Source organism: Alternaria infectoria, assembly GCF_024043175.1.
Source record: "Alternaria infectoria strain BMP 0036 chromosome Unknown scaffold_14, whole genome shotgun sequence".
Classification (NCBI taxonomy): domain Eukaryota; kingdom Fungi; phylum Ascomycota; class Dothideomycetes; order Pleosporales; family Pleosporaceae; genus Alternaria; species Alternaria infectoria.
This window is the reverse complement of record NW_026250703.1, coordinates 65,848-85,094: the sequence shown is the minus strand read 5'-3', so window position 1 is coordinate 85,094 and position 19,247 is coordinate 65,848. Positions and strand designations below refer to the sequence as shown.

General features: G+C 52.5%; 8 protein-coding genes and 1 non-coding gene across 9 annotated transcripts; 3 read left to right on the top strand and 6 right to left on the bottom strand.

The window, feature by feature from the left end:
* Positions 1 to 281: 281 nt before the first annotated feature.
* Positions 282 to 1,274, top strand: J4E92_007809 (uncharacterized protein; the record flags this gene model as incomplete). Its single annotated transcript, XM_051499171.1, has 3 exons — positions 282 to 628; positions 693 to 793; positions 850 to 1,274. 3 exons carry the CDS (start codon positions 282 to 284, stop codon positions 1,272 to 1,274), a joined length of 873 nt encoding a protein of 290 aa, XP_051350420.1.
* Positions 1,275 to 3,092: 1,818 nt separating this feature from the next.
* Positions 3,093 to 5,038, bottom strand: J4E92_007808 (uncharacterized protein; the record flags this gene model as incomplete). The annotated part of the gene is made up of 5 exons (XM_051499170.1): positions 3,093 to 3,473; positions 3,523 to 3,919; positions 3,970 to 4,191; positions 4,244 to 4,690; positions 4,854 to 5,038. 5 exons carry the CDS (start codon positions 5,036 to 5,038, stop codon positions 3,093 to 3,095), a joined length of 1,632 nt encoding a protein of 543 aa, XP_051350419.1.
* Positions 5,039 to 5,803: 765 nt separating this feature from the next.
* On the bottom strand, positions 5,804 to 6,319 carry J4E92_007807 (uncharacterized protein; the record flags this gene model as incomplete). Its single annotated transcript, XM_051499169.1, has 1 exon — positions 5,804 to 6,319. One exon carries the CDS (start codon positions 6,317 to 6,319, stop codon positions 5,804 to 5,806), a length of 516 nt encoding a protein of 171 aa, XP_051350418.1.
* Positions 6,320 to 6,510: 191 nt separating this feature from the next.
* On the bottom strand, positions 6,511 to 7,200 carry J4E92_007806 (uncharacterized protein; the record flags this gene model as incomplete). The annotated part of the gene is made up of 1 exon (XM_051499168.1): positions 6,511 to 7,200. The coding sequence occupies one exon, from the start codon at positions 7,198 to 7,200 to the stop codon at positions 6,511 to 6,513; it is 690 nt and encodes a 229-aa protein (XP_051350417.1).
* Positions 7,201 to 9,466: 2,266 nt separating this feature from the next.
* J4E92_007805 lies at positions 9,467 to 9,553 on the bottom strand. Its single transcript has one exon. It is a non-coding gene; the product is annotated as a tRNA-Asp (tRNA).
* A 911-nt stretch (positions 9,554 to 10,464) lies between these two features.
* Positions 10,465 to 11,183, bottom strand: J4E92_007804 (uncharacterized protein; the record flags this gene model as incomplete). Its single annotated transcript, XM_051499167.1, has 5 exons — positions 10,465 to 10,636; positions 10,719 to 10,843; positions 10,924 to 10,947; positions 10,997 to 11,085; positions 11,141 to 11,183. The coding sequence occupies 5 exons, from the start codon at positions 11,181 to 11,183 to the stop codon at positions 10,465 to 10,467; spliced, it is 453 nt and encodes a 150-aa protein (XP_051350416.1).
* A 441-nt stretch (positions 11,184 to 11,624) lies between these two features.
* J4E92_007803 (uncharacterized protein) lies at positions 11,625 to 12,044 on the top strand (the record flags this gene model as incomplete). The annotated part of the gene is made up of 2 exons (XM_051499166.1): positions 11,625 to 11,676; positions 11,725 to 12,044. 2 exons carry the CDS (start codon positions 11,625 to 11,627, stop codon positions 12,042 to 12,044), a joined length of 372 nt encoding a protein of 123 aa, XP_051350415.1.
* A 495-nt stretch (positions 12,045 to 12,539) lies between these two features.
* On the bottom strand, positions 12,540 to 13,606 carry J4E92_007802 (uncharacterized protein; the record flags this gene model as incomplete). Its single annotated transcript, XM_051499165.1, has 2 exons — positions 12,540 to 13,521; positions 13,581 to 13,606. The coding sequence occupies 2 exons, from the start codon at positions 13,604 to 13,606 to the stop codon at positions 12,540 to 12,542; spliced, it is 1,008 nt and encodes a 335-aa protein (XP_051350414.1).
* Positions 13,607 to 15,254: 1,648 nt separating this feature from the next.
* J4E92_007801 (uncharacterized protein) lies at positions 15,255 to 17,631 on the top strand (the record flags this gene model as incomplete). Its single annotated transcript, XM_051499164.1, has 3 exons — positions 15,255 to 15,703; positions 16,676 to 17,037; positions 17,093 to 17,631. 3 exons carry the CDS (start codon positions 15,255 to 15,257, stop codon positions 17,629 to 17,631), a joined length of 1,350 nt encoding a protein of 449 aa, XP_051350413.1.
* Positions 17,632 to 19,247: the final 1,616 nt, after the last annotated feature.

Here is a 19,247-nt window from a genome sequence, read left to right as displayed (position 1 = left end):
TGCTTTCCGCTGCAACGCGTCCCAGCAGCCTCGACGCGTCAATTCTGCGTGTATTCGCGATCTCATTTCGCGATAATCCGATTACAAGTACTTTGAACCCACCTGGGACGGCTACTTATGCGATGGCGCCGATGTGCTGGCGACGTCTGAAGTGGTAATATCCTTATGGACAAGACGCCCCTGTTTGGTACAATCCCGGCCCGTGCATCTTGTTTGCACAGGATCTCATTTCCTACCAAACCTCCTTCCTCACCTCCCGTCGTTACACACAAAATCCCGCCATGCCACCAATCCGTACAGAGAAGAAGAACAGTGTTGTGCAAGCTGCTTCTTCGCGCGGTCTCGCTGCCTTTGGCTTTAAACCTGCCCCGAAAGAGGAGGTCGTAGCCGCAGCGGCCCGAGCAAAGCCTCCAGTCGTATTACGACCCGCTGCAGTCCAAGTAGAGCAAGTAGCACAAGTAGTGCAAGACGCGCCGAAGCCAAAACCTCGTCTTCCAAAGCCCCTTGTCAAAGGAGTAAAACAAGCCGCCTTCGGAGATTCCAGATACCACTGGGACGGCAAGTACCACAAAATCGTTGGAACATCGACAAGAAAGATCATCTTTGGAAGAGGCTTCAAACTGGCAGAGTACGTCACATCCCTTCCTGGTATCTACAGTGTATACAATGCAATACTGATTTGCGTTTCCCAGTAATCATATAGACGACATCCTCTTCTTGGGTCCCAAAGTTTGCGACGTGCTTACGGAAATTCATTTCCAATACGTGGATACTGATTACGACGCTCATAATGGTACGGCTCGATAGCTATGCAAGACTTCATAGAAATATCTCTGACTGCGATGACAGACTGCCTCGTTACAGACGAGGGTATCAAACGCCTCGCTAGAGGTTGCAGAAACCTGAAGAAAATATCCCTACCTGGTGGCGGTCGCAGCATGGGTGACGAAGGTCTAATCCACCTTCTTACCTTCTGTCATGACATTACCCATCTAGAATTCTCCGGTGGTGGTGTTACGGAAGCCGCTTTCCAGCAAATGGCCGCTAACTCAGATCTGGCGCCAAACTTGAAGAAACTACGCCTGGATGACCAGTCTTCGGACAAAAACTTCATGCGTGGCATGCGAGAGTTTGGAAGGTCGCGACCGACGCTACCGATCGAGCTGGTTCATCGTTCGCATTACAAGAAGTATGATTCGTGGTACATGTCGACTAGTCATACGACATACACCAATGGTAGAAAGGTGTCTACTAGTCTCCCTGTTGACACATGAGCTATACCTAAGCGGGCCAGGCCATAGGTACTTTCTTGATCGGCATACATCTTTCTTTGGCTGAACAGTATCTTGGGCTTATTGGAGCACAACTAGCAGGATGTCACGGATTGTCAAATTTATAGCGCCGCGCTAGCCAACGACAGAACTACAGGAAGGATTGGTGGCTTACAAGCATCACGAGAGGGCGTTCGCCATGTGCCTGCCACATAGCTTAAACCTGTTTATATACATTGAAGTAACCAATCGCAACTGGTGTCGAGATATCGGGGGGTGGGTACAGCTGGGTTGAGTTTCAGCCGTAGAAAAAAGTAATGCCCCAATGTGAGATACGGCAGAGACCCACTTACAGGTACCCGCTATAAAATCTGGAATACCCGAACATGGTCCTTTCGTTCTCGAGTTATCAATATCTCTCTTTTCCACTCGCAGTTTTCACAACTCAGCAGGGATGCTACCAACTCTTGCGCAAGGTACAAACATCACACCAGAAGGTACCTTTGCCAGCCTGGGCTTCAGCGTGGTTTCACGAGATGAAGCGTTAGCAGCCGCAGCAAAAGTCGTGACAGCTACACGACCAAGACCATCACCACGGAAAAAGCAGATTCGCCGTGCGAAGACACCACTGCGGTCGATACAGAACTGTCGTCCACAACCCACTCCTCCTGCGACCCCGCCAACGCCATCCACTGTGATAGAAGAAAATCATGGTGTCGCACTCAGCTCTGATCGCGATAGCGATGATTCAGAAGGCGAGGAAGACTCCAGCGAATGTTCATGTAGACGCCAATGCGTTGTCGAATGTTCAATGGATTCGTCCAGAATCCGCAAGCCAGCTCATCTTCCCATTATAGATGCTACAGCCATGGGACTGAACTGCCAGTTGTCCTGGAGTGGGGTGGAATATGTTCAATGCCCCATGACAGAATGCCTGTTGGATGTAACGGAGTACGCTTTTGAACACACACTTTTCTCTGTACAGCTCGCTGATGCGCAACAGTATGGACGACCAATCTTTACTCTCTATCGACATGAGCCCAAAAGTTAAACACCTTCAATCGATCAGTATGTACACTTTATTCAATCTTGCACGAAGGTTCACTATCTTGCTAGTTCAGTCAAAAATGTCTCTAATCAAATAGCTAACGATGACAGGATTGGGCGAGTCGGGAATGTACAGAGAGGAAAGCATGATCCATGTTGTTCATCGTTGTCCGGGCCTACAGACTGTCCAGCTGGGGAGTTTCCGTAGTCGCAACATTCTTCTCGCATTATTGTGTTCCTGCCCGTTACTCGAACACGTCCAAATATTCGGAAGTCATATAGATAATGACCCGCTCCCACTGTGGGCCCTCGCCGAACATCCAGACTGGGCACCGAACCTTGTTGAGCTGATCATTTCGTGGAATGGAAACCGACCCTTTCACGAGACACCGATGGAGATGGAAGGATTGGGTATTGCTCTTGACACACTTGCAAATGCGAGACCAGGTCTTCTCATTATGATTCTCGAGTACGGCCTTAGATCAAATGTCGTTGTTTGGGCTAGAGTGCCGAGCTGGATTGGGCTAGAGCAATTCAAACGATGTGCGAATACGACCAGCACGACGGTGTTTGACGACCGACGTATCGAAGAGGCGACACCTTTCGTTTCGAATTGGGTCTGAGCAATGAAGGCGATAGGAGCTTTTCTTCCTACAACGAGTTCATTATTTGATCGTATAAACCACCACCACAGATTAATAGTATATCGCAAGAGCAAGACCATCCGACAGATCACTTGCTACAAAGCCGTCCGCTCTTCTCCATTTTCTCAACCTACGCATTCTCTCGATGAACCTTCTGCTCCTTCTCCCCCAGCGGCCCCTCTACACCTGGATGAACACTCTTCCTCCTCTTCTCATCTCTCTGTTGCCGGCTTTGATCGAGGCTTTGCGCAAACTTCGAATTGGCTCTGATCTGAGGACCTTTCCAGTACACGATATAGATGGGCAGGGTGACCAGGAAAGCAAGGCAGGCTAGAATAGTGGAAGCGTATTGCAACGGTCGACCAGGGATATTCGAGTAAAGCGGTGTTGAGTATAGAGAAGCGATACCGGCTAAGGCATCACGAGCGAGATCGTTGCCGCCGGTTGCGGAGGAAGCGTAGGGGCCGTATGCGGCGGTCTGGTAGTCGATTGAAGACTGGTAGATTGCATACTGGGAACCGTTAGCCAACGAATATTGCGTATTCAGCTCGAGAACTCACATTCGCCATGCCAACCATTGCCGAGAAAATCATCGGCGCGATCCAAGGAATGCCATAGTCTGGGCCAAGTGACGTCCAAGCAAACCCAAACAAGCCGATAGTCTCCAGCGGAGCGAGGAACAGCAACCACCAAAGTCGGGCTTCCGGTTCGACAGACCCCGGATTCTGTCGTCGTTTCTTCCGGAAACTGATGATCGACGGCATGTACGAAGCGTAAGCCAGGAAGTAACTGATCAAGATGGGCAGGAAGGCTAGACCTGCGCCAACGACGCCAAAGCCCCATTGTTCGTAGACGGGACCGAAAGACTCCAAGAATGTGAAGATCAGGGCGTCGCTGAAACCACTGAGGAGTGAGAGCCATAGAACGATTGGTTCGGTAAAGAACATGTAGAAAGGTCTATCTTATCATTAGCATCGAAGCCATCAAGTCTTGAAGACGTTACATACCTCCAGAAGATAGTGCCGACCTCTTTGAAGCTCATTTTATGGCCACCTCGGATCTCATTCGGGCCATAGATGTTGGGATCTTCACCTGTTTTACGTCGTCTCTTCGCCTCGCGGTCCAATAGGATTGTCGAGCGAGTCTCGGGGTTGCAGACAAAGTGAACGAGCTGGACGAAGCCTCCGATGATGAGCTGAACCCAGAAGATCCACTCGACCGACTTGTATCTAGGGATCTAAGTAAATAATTGCTAGCGAAATTTGCCAATGATGTTCTTACCTCTCTACGAACGCTCCGATGATCGCACCAACGACGGACCCGCCCACGGATGAAAGGACTAGGAATGCGACAGCAAACTCTTGTTCATCCGGCTCCCACATGTCGGCGAGTACACCAAGCGTGACCGAGCCGCCAGCCGTTGATAAGCCTCCAAGCGTCCGGACCACCACATATGTCGCATAGTTCTTCGACAAAGCGGCTGGTATTTGCCAGAGGTTGACAAGGAACAGACTGAGTTGCTGGATGGGCCATCGCCCATACTCTTCTGACCAGGGAGCCCAAAGTTCGCAGCCGATACCGTAGGCGATCAAGAAAGCAGCCTGGGGGACGCGAGCTGCTTGTTCGCTAACACCATGGTGTTCGGATACTGCGCTGACGGCATGCGAGTACATGGACGCATTTGTGTTGATGCTGATTTGGATGAAGAAGACGACGATGAGGATCTGCCTATCGTGGAATCATTGTCAGCGCCGTATGTTGAACATCGCAACATGGAGAGAGCGATCGAGAGGAGATTGTGAGCCCATGGTAGGCTTTCGAGATGCGCCGCCACAATGGTCGGGTCTCACGGCAAAGCGGCATCCAGACAAGAGACACAAGCTCAACTCACCATTTGCGCCAAGTCGGGAACGAGTAACCAAGCTTGTCCCAAGCATCACTGTCTTGTAGCTCGACTTTGTCGCCTGTGATGATTCGGTCCGTCTTCTCTTGCTCAAGTTCTGTGCCTTCGCCATAGTTGGGGTCGCGCTCTGTGTCAGGCACAGCTGTCGGCTTGCCATCGTCTACGGTAGCCATATTGGAGTCCGCACGCACGTAGGAGGATGAATGAGAGGAAGGGGTGTGAAAGGCGGAGAACGAAGAAGTGTATGAGATATACTTCACACCATCTCGTACGCAGTGCATACGCCTCTTCGCCTGTCGCTCACCCTCTACGCGACATCAGGCTGCCCGTTACTCCGTGCCTCTGATGTCAAGGGGCGGCTGGTTACATCTTCGGTAAGCTTACTCCGCCAATGTGAGGCTTGTCATTCTGAGCCAAGGCATACACAGCCGTGGCAGCCAAGAGTAATCAACTGATCGCGGGGTAAATAAGGGTGCATCGACCGATGATGGGGAATGCGATGTGCGTGATGTTTCCCATGTTTGGTCGATGCAGGTGTTGGGCCAAGAGAAGGAATGAGGCATGGCGTCATAGGCGTTCTATACGCTGCGGTTACGCGGCGTCGACCAGGAAGTCGGATCCTACTCATACAGTCGATATACGCAGAGTACCTGGCGCGGAGTTTGACGCCGGGTATTGTGATGTCATGCACCCAAGCAGTTGTTCAGGAGATGGGTGTGAAAGGACGTCGACACGTGGTGGACGGGCCCATGGGTGGACGGCAGGCGTGCTAGGCGGGGGCACACGCGACCTGACAACGCGACGTAACAGTTTTAACCCGCGGCATAGACTGGGTGAACCCCAACATGTGCCTGATGGGGATTCAATTAACATTAGAAGCTTTTGCGCGACCGACAATCGTCCACCAGCTGTGCCATATTTACCGTTGCCATGTGTTACTACCTCCCCTGCGGGCTCAGTAACAGCGCCGTTATCGCATCAACACACGCATAGAACCTCTGTCCAACCTCTGGCTGAGCGAGGTATGCCGAAGTCTTCTCCTTGATCAGATCCTCATGACTCCACTCCTCGAGTGGCACATCCTCCAACCCCGTCACATCAAACCGAAAGTACTTCATCCAATTGCGCTCCATCAACGCAGCGTGTTCGGCTTCGAATCTATCACCCCACGATCTAGCTTCAGCCTTCCTATCCTCGACGCTATTCGCCATCTCGGGAATCTCGTTTTTGCGATTCAGGCCGACGCCCGTACCGACTGAGACAATGATCATCATGTCGTTCGCATATCGGAACAGCTTCCTGCATTCATACAGGATGTCGCGGACTGGATTGTTCTTTGTAGTCCCATGGTCGACGAGACCCTTCTCAATCACGAAGCGTTGCGGTACGCCTGGCTCGGATTGCACGTATCGTGGGGCCGCTGAGGTCGCCTTCATCGCTTGCCATATGGGCATGTTGGGTTCCAAGTCCGGTCCAGTTATGCGCCGTGTTTGGTATGATCGGATAAGGGCAGCTTTGTTCGTGCCTTCACTTCGTTAGTGAATCTCACCACGCTTCTCACTTCAGTACGTACCGATATCCATTTGTGTCGTAATTGCGAAACTTTATCGAGTCAGTATGTACGTCGCGGATGAATAGGCTTCACTCACACGTCGCCCGAGTCGGGCCGTCCATCTAGGAGTACTTCGTCCGGGCTGCCTAGCTCCTGCTGAACCACGCTCTTGATTTCGTTCTCTAACGCGCTGTCGTCAGGCTTCTGTATCTGTGCATGAGGGTCGAGATATCTGAAGTAGGCCCTTTTATTGTCGAACACTTGTTTGGCAATCTGCTTGTAAGCTTCTCTTGCTCTATGGGCTTGCATGCGCAATCGACATAGCATGATGGCTATTATACCGCCAAGAGAACTGCCACCTGTCAAGTCGAAAATCTGGTGGCTGTCTAAGCGCTGCCCAACTTTGACGCAAATCGCATTGACCAGCGATTCAACTAAGAGGAGAGCAGACAAACCCCTGATACCGTCACCGTCAATTGAAAGCAGAATCTTCGTCTCTCTCGTTCTCGAAAGGATGGCTGGTAGAGGTGCTGCTTGGTTTGGTGTCGGATCATGTAAGGCGGGATCGATGTACTGCGAAGATGGGCGCATATCGTTTTCAGGAGCTGCTTGAACAGTGGGAGTCGATTCTGGCGGTATTTGGGTGGCGCCAGTTGGCGCCGCAGCTTGAAATGCGTACGGGGAAGCATACACGGTTGCTGTCGTTGCTGACGAAGGCGTACTATGATCGCGTGGCGAGCCGGGGAGAGCATTCTCAACCACCGTTGACGGTGAAGGTGTCATGAGACCTGCTACCGTAGTATGGGTGACAATCGGTTGTGATGGAGCCTGGCCGTATATGGGAGCTAGTGGTGGAGGCCCTGTAGCAGAGGGAGGTGGAGACGGCCATGGAATGTATCCAGAGTAAGGATCCCGGATAAGTCGCAACTCTGCTTCTTCTGCAACGCGTCGGACATCCGGATCTTGAGCTTTGCTTCGATACGTTAGTCTCACTACGGGTGATATCTGGAGAAGACGCGCGACGTACTACTTCACGTAGCTGACGTCCCAAGGCTCCCAGCGACCGGACAGCAAGAACTGTATCGAGGAAGGAAAGGCGGAGTCATGAAAGTAGTGTGTGCCCTCTACCGCCGAGTAGCGGACACAGCTGAAGTCCACCGGAGTCCACGACATGCTGTTGTATAGTGGTTATAGCGCGTACCAGTGGCCAAACCGGTAGACGGAGAGCTGGAATTGAGGCAGCACTCAGCCTTGTACTGGCAATCTAGTGAGAGCAGCGGTGGATCAGACGGCAGTCCTAAGAAACATGCGGTAAGCCACTAGCTGCCGCTGGGAGCTAGACCGTTAATCAGGATGAAGTCGCTTCTGAGAAGGGCTATTGTATAGCCAATCGCTACGCGACAAACGGCCCGCCTGCAAGGTATGCTCTGCGCCAGCTCGTTCAAATATGCTGCTATGCGTAGCGCTTCAGCGAGAATGCGGCCGCGTTTGACCGGCCAGGCGAGGCCCTGTACGGGCAACGTGTATGGACGAGGCCGCTCGGCAATTGGGCAGTTTGATGGATCTGTGAGACAAGGGCTTTGTGATACCCGGCCCATCCCTGCGTGTGCGTTCGTCACGAAAAACTCCCATCGCAGAGGCGATCGGATCGATCGCCAGGCTCAAAGTATACTGATAAGGGAAGATCTCGGGTCAAGGGTGCATGCAACTGCTGAACATCGCGACTGCCTAGGTGAAGACGGGCGATTCGCTAGCGGCTAGTGCATGACCATCGCTGGATTGGTCCACGCCCGCGGCCCGCAGCGTTCCGCTTGCTCGGCTCTCCCCCTCAACAGCTTTTCACCCTTCAGCCACACAGAACCCTTTCGCGACACGAGTAGATTTGGACGGCATCTTGCGGCGTTGAGCTTAAACTTGAACTTTCCCGAAAGAGTTGGTGTGAACGACTGCACGGTGACGGCGTAATCGAACAAAGAACCTGGTCCCACCTGAGCAACGTTGAGGAAACCTCTACGAACACCATTCGTCCAGAATAGACATGGAATCAGGACAGAATCCACTCGGAACACTTTCGATTCTAGCAGTGGAACTGCGCGAGGCCATCTGGTCATATGCACTCACCGACACCACGATCGTGTACCATGCAATTACCGAAACGGTGCCAATCCCACTACTCGGCTGTTCCAAAGCGATTCGTGAGGAAGCCATATCCACAATACTCCGAGAGCGAAGCGTCACGTTCCAGACGCATGCTGCACTATCGGGCTTGCTCACGAATCACAAGAGCCAGCAAACAACAGACACGGTCAAGGATGCGATAGCCCCACAGAGTCCAGCTAGATTGCCGAAGAAGATCAGGTTGAAACTGTTCTCCGAGAACCAGAAACTGTTCAAGTGTACCGAGAGCAATTGGCTCGAGTATACAGAGGAGGAGCCGAAACTTGCAAGGGAACTTGATGGTTGGCGGGAAGCGCTGCTTCAATATCCCATTACACATCTCACAACAATAGTCATGGACTGCAATTCCAGTCCCACATACCATGGCGGACCGGGGTATGCACTTCCGTGCATGAGTACGTTCGTAAAGCGTGTAGCTACGCGCATTCGCATGGTGTCAAAGGGAAGATGCCAGATTTTACTAGTCGCACCGCCAGGCACCGTGAAACAGCTCATCTGGCACGCTGGTTCAGCCTCCTTTCTGAGGAGCTGGACGCCAACCGATGATGGGTGGTCTGCAAGGAAGATTCAAGAAGCGCTCGACAAATCGGTCGTTGCTAATCCGTCATCACCCACACAGAGGAGCAGAAAGCGACGACGGCCCACGGCAGCGATGGAGTAGAGTAGACCTTTGTACATATTGTGAAAATCTTCACGTTCCTTCTTATGACTTATTACTCACATGCGAAGTTACTGGCATTATTGCAGGCTTATGAAGTTTGGTATTGTGCATTACTCGGGGCAAAAAACATCGTCACGAGTTTCCCCCCGAATTGACTTTCATGGCCGTGATGCAGAAGCCCACCCGAAGCAAAAAAGAATGCATGAGATGCTCTCCAGCGGGGAATTGAACCCCGGTCTCCCGCGAGTTGTCTGTGAAGATGACAAGCGGAAATACTGACCACTATACTACTGAAGATTGAGCAACCGAAACGGCTGAGTAGGTGATTCAATGGAAAAACGGAAGAAAATGATTTATCTATTAGCAATACGACTCACTGCGCGGAAAGGGCTGTCGCTTCGACCTCTTACTGCGTTATCACCTGGGTAGGCAAAAGCTGTGCGTGCTGCAAACCCAGGTGTGGGCGGCTAGCCAGCCCTGGAGGGGCTATTTTAGCTACGGCGAATGGCATGCGATTAGACCAATGCTGCTTACATAAGCTGCTGCAATCATGTAGAACCTATTCCCACTGTTCGAATTGATATACTTAAGGACAAAGTCACGGTTCGAGGACATGGCATATATTAGCTGGCACTATACACAGACGTAAAGACCCGCTCCAATCGAAACTTGATTATTCGATGTGTACTCGTCGACTAGAAGCTTATTATGTTCTATCACACCCAGCTGTCACTTTTGTCTTTGATTGAATCCCTTCGCCGATACTCATCCTAGAAAGGCCATGCTCGCACAAGCTACGTTCCGTATACTGACTCACTGGAAATATGTCGTGCTTACGCATCTGTACAATAAGTCAGTTAGTCTCTACAGGCATAGAGATGCGACTGTATGTTGTGTTGAAGGTACATTCAGCGGGCTTTGTGCGTTTGAGCGATCTGGCGTCACGGACATGCAACATCTTGATGACACTTGGAAAACATCCACAACGCCACACCCATCACGAGGATATTGTGCACACCAGCATTTGGTTTTCGAAGCATATTCATTTCTCGCCGAGTCGATTCGTCGTGAAGACTCTAGCTTTATTCGTTCATGCAACCCATGCTCATTTTCTTTCATGAGCTCCGAATCCCACAGAAGATGATGAACCGAATGAAGTAAAACTCCGAACCAATTCACATGCACCACGCTCTTCAGTATCTCATGATCTATGCCTCGGTGGCAGCGGCCTGAGCCTTGGCACCCCTGGCCTTGGTGGGCTTGGACTCCTTGACGGGCTTCTGGCTCTTGTGGATGGCGGAGGCCTTAGCGACGGCGTCCTGGCGGAGGTCGGGGCGGTAGTTGCGCTTGGTGGTGGAGTTGACGATGGCGGAGTATGTCCTACGTTGGTCAGCGAACAGCCCTTTGATATGCGGTATCGGTACGATCGAGCGAAGAAAGTCGCGGCTTGGAGAAGACGTACTTGCGGGTGGACCTGCTGGGGCCGAAGGTGGTGGTCTGGATGGCAGATGCGGGCTGGTGGTGCTTGTCGGCCTTCTTGATGAGAAGAGTGACACCACCCTCGGGGCCGGGGATAACACCGATAGCCTATTCCAACGTTGTCAATACCGTATCCTGTGTTGGTTCGCATGTGCGCGCGGCGCATTCGTGGTTCGTGGTAGTCGTACCTTGTTGGCAATGGAGCCCTCGTTCTGAGCAGAATTAGTCAACTGTCCCCAAGAATACAACATCCACACATACCTTGCGGCTGTACACGTTCCTCAGGTTAAGAGGATCGCGCGAGAACTGGATACCGTTCGCCCTCTTGACGAGCGTGGAGCTGCGTCCCTCTGCCATATGTCAACCCCAGTCCCTCCCCAATGCGCGTCCCAGTCTTTCACTCACTGGTAACCTCCCAGGCAAGATCGTGCGAGATAGTGGTGGCCATTGTGTCTGTATGGAATGTGGATACGGACGATGTCGATTGCTTGACGTTGGGAAAGTTCGCCAATATTGAATCGAGGGCCCTCGTCTGCATTACCGCATGCGCTTAGTGCGTGTTTCGGGGATGGATCAACGTGCGTGCCGACGCCAAGAGCGGAGCGGAAGTGACGATGCATGAACGCGACGTGAGGCGGTGCAGCCGAGCGTTCTTGTCCGCGACTCCGTGGTTACAAACCATCGTTGTCTTGCATCAACCTCCCCTAATGCCGTGGCTTCAGAGGCGCTCATCTACACACTACCGCTGAATTCACTTCACATCCGTTTCTTTTGTATTCATCACCAACTCCTTTGTCGCGCCTAGCAGCTCCCTCCCGCACTCCCGAAGACCTCCGCTCTGTCGCATACGCTATAGACCTCTCGTGCAGCCTCGGAAGCAACCTCCATCATGGCCTACATCCTCTACTCCGTCTCGCTCTTCGTTCTGGTGATTGCGACAGGTATGTCGCCTTAGTGAACACCTCCTGCGCCACACTAACACTGCGCAGCTGCCTATTTCACCCGGCACCGCTGGATACACCTTCTGCCTATCCCCGGACCCATCTACACGCGCCTCCCATCCTCGTTCCGCGACGACATCGAAGCCGGCCTTTCGTCCTCAGCGTTTGACCTGAGTGGGAACGTGGAAGCCGGCGACTCGCGCCAAGGCTTGGACGACGCGGGGAAGAAGGAGGTTATGCGCATTATGAAGAGACGCGGCTGCGACTTCGACGAGGCACGCAGAATATACATGCAGGAGAGGTTCAAGAAGAACAACATTGGAGCAGATGGGATACCCCGCGACCCCAAGTTTGTCAGCTTCTCATAATTGCAACGACTGGGTTCAATGGCGGTTTTCATTTTCAGGGCTCTTTCGTAATTCTTTCTTTTGTATGGGGTTTGGACACATTACTACATTTCTTTTGTTGCCTTCAGTGGCCTATCTCTGTCTGACATGCTCTTGGCGGGTATCTTTCTGCGAGTACGGATTTGGACGCCAGATATCCTGTGTCCTCTATTCTTCCGAGTTCTGCGTCTTTCTTTCGCTGACCTTTCAGCGCCTTTTCGAATACACTTTTGATGTTTTCCCTTAATCGACTCGAAGCCTGGTGAACATCATGTCTCCCAATCGTGAAGCCATCGTCTCATGCTGCTTCATGTCGATCAAAGACCATGACTTCCGCGATTTCTGCGGACGGCTATTATACCGACAAGCCTGGTCCCCTGGCTCGCTGAAGTACTGGTTCTAGCATCTTGGAGACTGCTCAAGCTACAACGCCCATATTCAACGTGATTGTCATTGATCCCTTCGCGTCTCTTCTCTCTACCTCGGTGCCTGAGCGTAGCCGGGAGGCCCTCCGAAACCTGGGGGACCGCCGAAGGCTGGCGGTGGGCCGTTGAAGCCGGGCGGGGGAGGGAAGAAGTTCGTCGGAGCGCCGCTTGGTGGGCGAGCAGGCAAGCCAGATGGGGGTGGTGGAAGACCTGGATGGCCAACCGGAGCTGCGGAAGGAGGTCGACCATAGCCTCCAGGACCGTTGGGAGCGTAACCAGGAGGTCCGCCGGGAGGTCCGCCAGGGGGTCCATATCCTGCTCCGGGTCCGCTTGGTGCGCCGGGCATGCCACGTCCATCCATGCCCATGGCTGGTCCACTCGGTGCAGCACCTGGTGGAAGTTGGAAAAGATGTGCGGGCAGAGGTTGCACAGCAGGCGCAACTCCGTGGGCCTTGGCCTGTTTCGCGAGCATACGTTCCGCTTCGTCTCCGTGCCGCTCACCCTTTCCGTCTTTCTTGTATGCGTATTGAACCGTGATCTGCTTGCTCATGATGTACTGGTTGTGCATGCTCGCGATTGCCGCATCCGAGGATTCGAAGTCGCCGTACGAGATGAAACCGTATCCTTTAGATGCTTGCGTGATGTCGTCGCGCGCGACCTTTGGCGCATTCACCAACGGTCCGAAGCGGCCAAATGTATCGTACAGTGTCTTTTCATCCACTCCAGGATCAAGGTTACCAATGAACAGCTCTGCGCCAATCTCAACATTCTTCTGCTTATCTGCGGACGCCTTGTTAACACGTATCCGACTTCCGTATAGCGCAACGTTGTTCATGATCTTGGGCGCGTAATCTGCCTCTGCTTCCGTGTGGAACTCGACGAAACCGAACCCTTGATGTTGGCCGTTGACGCGATCGACGGGCATGTTGACATTTCGTACTCGGCCGGCGTTGAGCATCAGCTCGTGAAGGATGCGGGGCGTGATGCGCTCATGGAGGTTTCCGACGTAGACTGTGGCTTCTTTATTCTGTTCCCTGCGCATTTGTGAGTTCATGTTCGCTACTTGTCCGCTACTCGGAATGCTGCAACTTACCAGTGACGCGCACTCGGGGCCGACATGTTGAAGGGCTGCTGTCTATGGGCTCGAAACTCTGAATCCTGGGTCGCAACAGAAATTCGGGCGATTCAGCTGGGGTCGTGAGGCGTCGTGAATGGGGATTGGTGTTCAGGAACGAAGTGAAGGCATCTCGAAGATATTGGAGCTCCAGTCCGAGCTTGCGCTAACACGCATGCGGCTAATCCCAAAACTTTGAGCTTTACGCATCATCGCAACTTCGTTCGCTGGGCCCGCCTTCACCCATTACCGCATACAACTCGACCACCTCAACCCCAGGCCGACTACATACTCAATATGTACCAGCTGTCAGAAGAGTCCAAGGTCCGTCAATACGCCAAGTACATGTAGATCGGGCTTCCGTTGACTCCACACAGGAGCGCATCGCGCGCATCATCGATGTCTCCCGCGTCGCTATCCATTACGGCTACCTGCCTTTGATCCTATACCTCGGATACTCCCGAAGCGAGCCTAAGCCTTCTCTCATCCGGTGAGTACACCGCATATCCCCGCCTTTCCTATACAAGCATGAGGTCGCTCTTCACAATGGGAAAGAACTTCGCCGGCTGTGGAAACCAGCCCGGTGACTGCCGAAGACTGGAAGCAGACTATGACAAGGATATAATGATCTTGATTCTCCAAGATTACGCAAAAGCTATAATGGGCCAGCCTAGCAGTGTCAGTGGAAGACCAAGGCATCTATGGGAATTATGGTCTTTCTGCTCTTCCAGTCGCTTGCTTCTGTTCTGAACCTCCTCCCGAAAATACCGCTTCATCGTGGCTGATGTACGTTTGGGAACTTCGCTGACCTCTCTAGTCTTTTCTCTCCCCTCGCATAAGCACCAGACGACGATATGACAACAACGATTTGCGATTCATTGTACAATACTACACACTCTAGGCGCATGGATTCTCGAGTATGATTTGGACCGTGTTGGTCGGGAAGACGGGCTATACAAGTACCATGGGTTCGAAAATTCCTCTACTCTATCAGGTCGCACGGAAGTCGGCAAAACGTATCCCACAGGAGGCGGGATTTGTACATGTATACCAAAGTCTTAATACGAATTGACGGTACCCTGCAGGACGGCCGGTGCCATGGCTGCCCGGTCCGAGTGGTAGCCCGCTTTTTGCACCAAACACATTCGTCTTGCGCATGCGTGTCACAATTGCTGGAACTGGCGGAGTCTAAGCTTGCGCGCGCGTCGGTCCTCATTGAGCCCAGCGCCGGTTGGCAGGTATTGACAGCTACGCGGGGCAAATGCCGGTTGTGCGGTTGACGCCAATGGCGAGACGCTACCTGACCCACGTGGTATCCCGGTCGAGCATCGCGACCCATGCTCCTCCATTCTCAAACTCTGCGAACTGGAACACCCGGCCACCGGTCCCCACAGTACAGGCGGGCAGTCGTTATGGAGTCTTATATCCCAGGCGCACGGCGCTGGGCCTGCTCTAGTTTGTGCTGCGAATCCTCATCGCATAGCCCCCACGCCTCCCGTGTCCACAGTATATCGAGAGCTCCCCCGGATGTTCTCTGCCTATTCTCTAGACCTTATGGACACTTCGAATTGCTATCAACATCCCCATCCGTGCGCTGTCTTACTACCTGGCTGATTGCTCAACTTTGTGCATGACCCGTCATCGTCCGCCACCATGACCGTCCCCAACATTGGGGACATCTTGGTGCTGTCGCAAAAGGCTTGGAAGATTGGACGCACCTTTTCTGCTTGCCAAAAGAATGCACCAGTGGAGCTTCAATATGTTGAGACGGAAATTGGCAGCCTCGCAAAATCACTGGCATCGTTGGCAGAGACGCTGCACGCGGAGTCCGTGCGGCAGTTGTTACAGGACGCTGACCAGGAAATAAAAGACGGCGTTGGCACCATCCTAAGGTCTTGTCAACGGACTGTAGATGATCTTGACTCGCTGATCGACCAATACCAAGTCATCAAGAAGCACCGCACAGTTGGAGGGTTCGCAATCGAGCGCTCGTGGAGCGATCTGGTATTATCCTCATACAGGACGATGATCTGGACTCCCGAGGGCGGAAACCTCGCAGATCTGAAAGAGATGTTACAGACACATACGAACTCTATCGATGAGTTGACGGAAGCATTGCAAAGGCTAGTGCTGCCAAGTCCATGTCACACACCTACTGACCATGGTGCAGCAAGTCTATGGCTCGTATGGACAGCACCGTCATACCAATTGCAGAGCGAATCGATAACATGCACCACTCGGCTGGAAGCATCGATCAGCAGCTTGATGAAGTACATCGTATGGCAGAGGACCTAATGATTGCACCACACACTTCACATGTGCCACCCGTACCCGCAAAGAACCCTGCGCGTTCACCGACCACCGAAAGCGCCGACCCATTGAGCCAAACATACCATGCTTTTTCTCCCCCAGAATCTCCACCCAGGTCACAAAATGTCAAAATATCTCTACCACGGATCCCGCAGCGCTCAGAGTTCCACGAACAGTCCTCTATAGTCAGATTCAACGATGATGCTCCTGTTCCGACATCTCCGGCGGATGTCGTGTCCGCCTCAAGAACATCCTCACCTGCTCAAAAACGTGTGTCGGAATTTAGCTTTGGTGGCTCATCTTTGCGATACTCCAGCAGTAGCTATGCATCGTCTGACGCTTGTTCAAGCTCAGTCGGTTGGCAAAGTCCATCTTCGTTACTACCTGAGTCTCGACTGAGCGGACAGTTTTCGACATCGACCAAGAAAACATCACCTCTACCAAGGACACCGGAAGTATGCAAGCCGGGCCGAAAGGCTGACAATCGGTATCACACGCTACTCCCACCTCCGGCTATGAAGCTCGGCTCACTCTATGAACTCGAAAGAACACCTACTCAAACATCGCATGCCATGTTAAGCCCTTATCCTTCGTTGCAACCAGAGATCATGAAACTTCACAGAAGTTCAACCACTACCAGTCAAAAAGCCGCCTTCGAAAAGGAAGCCTTTCGAAACTCCGCCATTCTATGTGATGTGTAAGCCGACTTTGCTCTTAGTCCGTTCCTCTCAGTGTACGTGTTTAGCCATGCTGACCACAGATAGTCGCGGTTCGCTCGTCGAATACTCGCACCGGATAAACCAGGACGACCCCAGAGACGTCGAAATGATCCAGGCTTCCGAAGAATGCAGGATCGCCGTAGTACGGAAACGCATAACCGACCCTGAGACGAAGGCAGTGCGCGTCGTGACATCCGTATGGGCGTTTAGCGACGACAACACCACCCGCGTGGAGCTACGTATGGAAGACGACCAGATGTACATACCGTACTCTAGCTACTTCAACCCAGCCAAAGCCTCCATCACAGTCCTCTGCGAGCTGATATTTCACGACGTCAAGCACGGCAACCGGCCAGTGCGTGTAGAAAAGACTAGCTGGGTCAACTACGTCTTTGACTCACCACAAGGTAGACTACTGAAACAGCATCTAAGGAAGAAGACGATGACTAACTGCATACCCAGCGGCCGCACTCTTCCAAAACGAACTAATGGGCCGCACCCTCCTTGCGACATTCCGCACAGAGAAAACAATGCGCATCCACGAAGGCCTCTCCAAATCCTTCTCCTACGCCGAGCAAATGTGCGGACTGGAGAACCTCCGCGTCTGGGAAGATAACGACACAGGCGCCATCATCGCCCTAATCCATTTCTCCGCCGACTTCCGAAACGGCTACTTAGCCTTCTACCTCAACTCCTCCGTCAACCCTATCAAAGTGAAAGACGGCGGGGACAGAGAGGTCAAGATCAAAGGGCTGAGGGTGCCGATTGATCGCGGCGATCGCGCGATGAGGAAAGACAGTTTTGCGGAAGCTGCCACTGCTTCTGTTACAGGGAAAGGCAAGGAGAAAGTGGGGGCTGGGAAGAGTGTGGACAAGGGGAAGGTTATCAGCGGGGCGAAGATTGAGTTTGCGACGGAGATGGAGAAGAGGGAGTTTTTGGAGATGTGTAGCGAGATGCAGAGGGAGTTGATTGAGTTGCCGGATTTGCTGGGGGTTAATTGAGATGATGACTGGGTGGGAGGGGAATGGTTGGATGTAGGCATTGTTTGATTGTGCTACACTTTTATGAAACGCAAGAGCTTTTCTTTTGACATGAAATCCTTTTGACGTGTGAAATATCCTTCATGAGCACGCGCATCAATTACCGTAATATCCGGATAATCTCTCAGAGTTTCCACTCGCCTTCGGCCCAGAATCTGTTGTAGTCCTCCTCACACCACTCATCCCAGCGTAAACGGCCTTCCGCGAGAACGGTCCTATGTTTACGGCGACTGCGAAACTCAGCCTCGACACTTGTTTCACCTACGCGGACCGATACACTGGTATCTGTTCCTGCGGAGGTCAGGGTGTGGATCCTTACACGAATGTCCCATGGGGGATCATATGGACCCAAAGCTCTACCAAAATCCCTCACCGCTTCAGCTGTCTTCCCAACGCCTGCGGTTTCAGTTCCCTTCGTAACGGAAACGTGAAAAATGCGAGACGGGTAGGCTCGAAAAAACTCTCCGAACTTGCCCCAGAATTCGTAGCCAGGTAACGACGCGCTGCTGCGGCGGAGGTGAAGCATGTACCCAGCCTTGCGAATGAAGTAGAGTAGACGAAAGACTCCCTCTTCGAACGTGCCATCCTCCATGAAATATCCATAGTCTTTGAGAAGAGAGGACATGTCGAAGCCTCGGTAAGCCAAGAAGGTATCGCAGTCGGCGGACCAGGGTGTGTCATAGCAAAAGCACCAGTCCACTGCTGCCTTGATGATTCCCTTCGGCGCACCAAGAACAGGCAGAGCGAGGATTTCTGTTTCGATCTTGGGCGCGGTGCCAGCGACAAAAGGAGGCTGCTCGACCACTCCTCCAGGTAGAAGCTGCTGTGCGGTCTTGCGGACGACAGCTACGGCTTCGTTGTGGACAGTCTTACATGTAGTAAGAATGGCAGTCGGCGGTTCATGATTAATGAGGGTGAAGCTGCTCTCAGTTGTTCCGTCGCTGCTGCGCTTCACATATCGAGTACGAGTGGTACGGTTCGGCAGGAGCTCATACACCATCAGTCGCAATTCTGTAGGCAAGTCGAGGAACCCCAGGGGTCGGGATTGCGCGTTCGTCATGATTGATCGTGGAGCTTCAAAGTCCTGGATTAGCTTCATAGTATTGTGAATTTTCTGTAGACTTTACCTTGTTGCTTCGTTGCAGTGCAATGAAGTGAGTCTTATTGGGGCGCAAGGTGCTTGTATCCACCACGGGTAGTAGTGGTTTTGGCCACCGGGCTGGCGCTTAACAATCTGGGCTCGATCGCGGGGCCAGTGAGTCGTAGTGGGGGAGTAGGTAGGATGGAGAGTACCTAGGTATCTGGTAGGGGAAGAGCAACTGCTCGTAGCCAGATTGGGAAGCACAGACTGACGCTAACCCATTCGCGGAAGGCTAGGCAGCGACGCGCAAGGAACTCGAGGTCAAGGTAAGTGTGGACATCAAACCACAAGTTGTGCGCGGCAGTAGGACAAGAAAGATATTAAGAGATTAAGCGCTAATTTGATAGAGCGATGAAGATACTACTATTATTACACATGTTCTACTTTTCCAGAATAAATCAAAGCTGGACGCTCTTGCCGTCTTATCTTCGCCTTT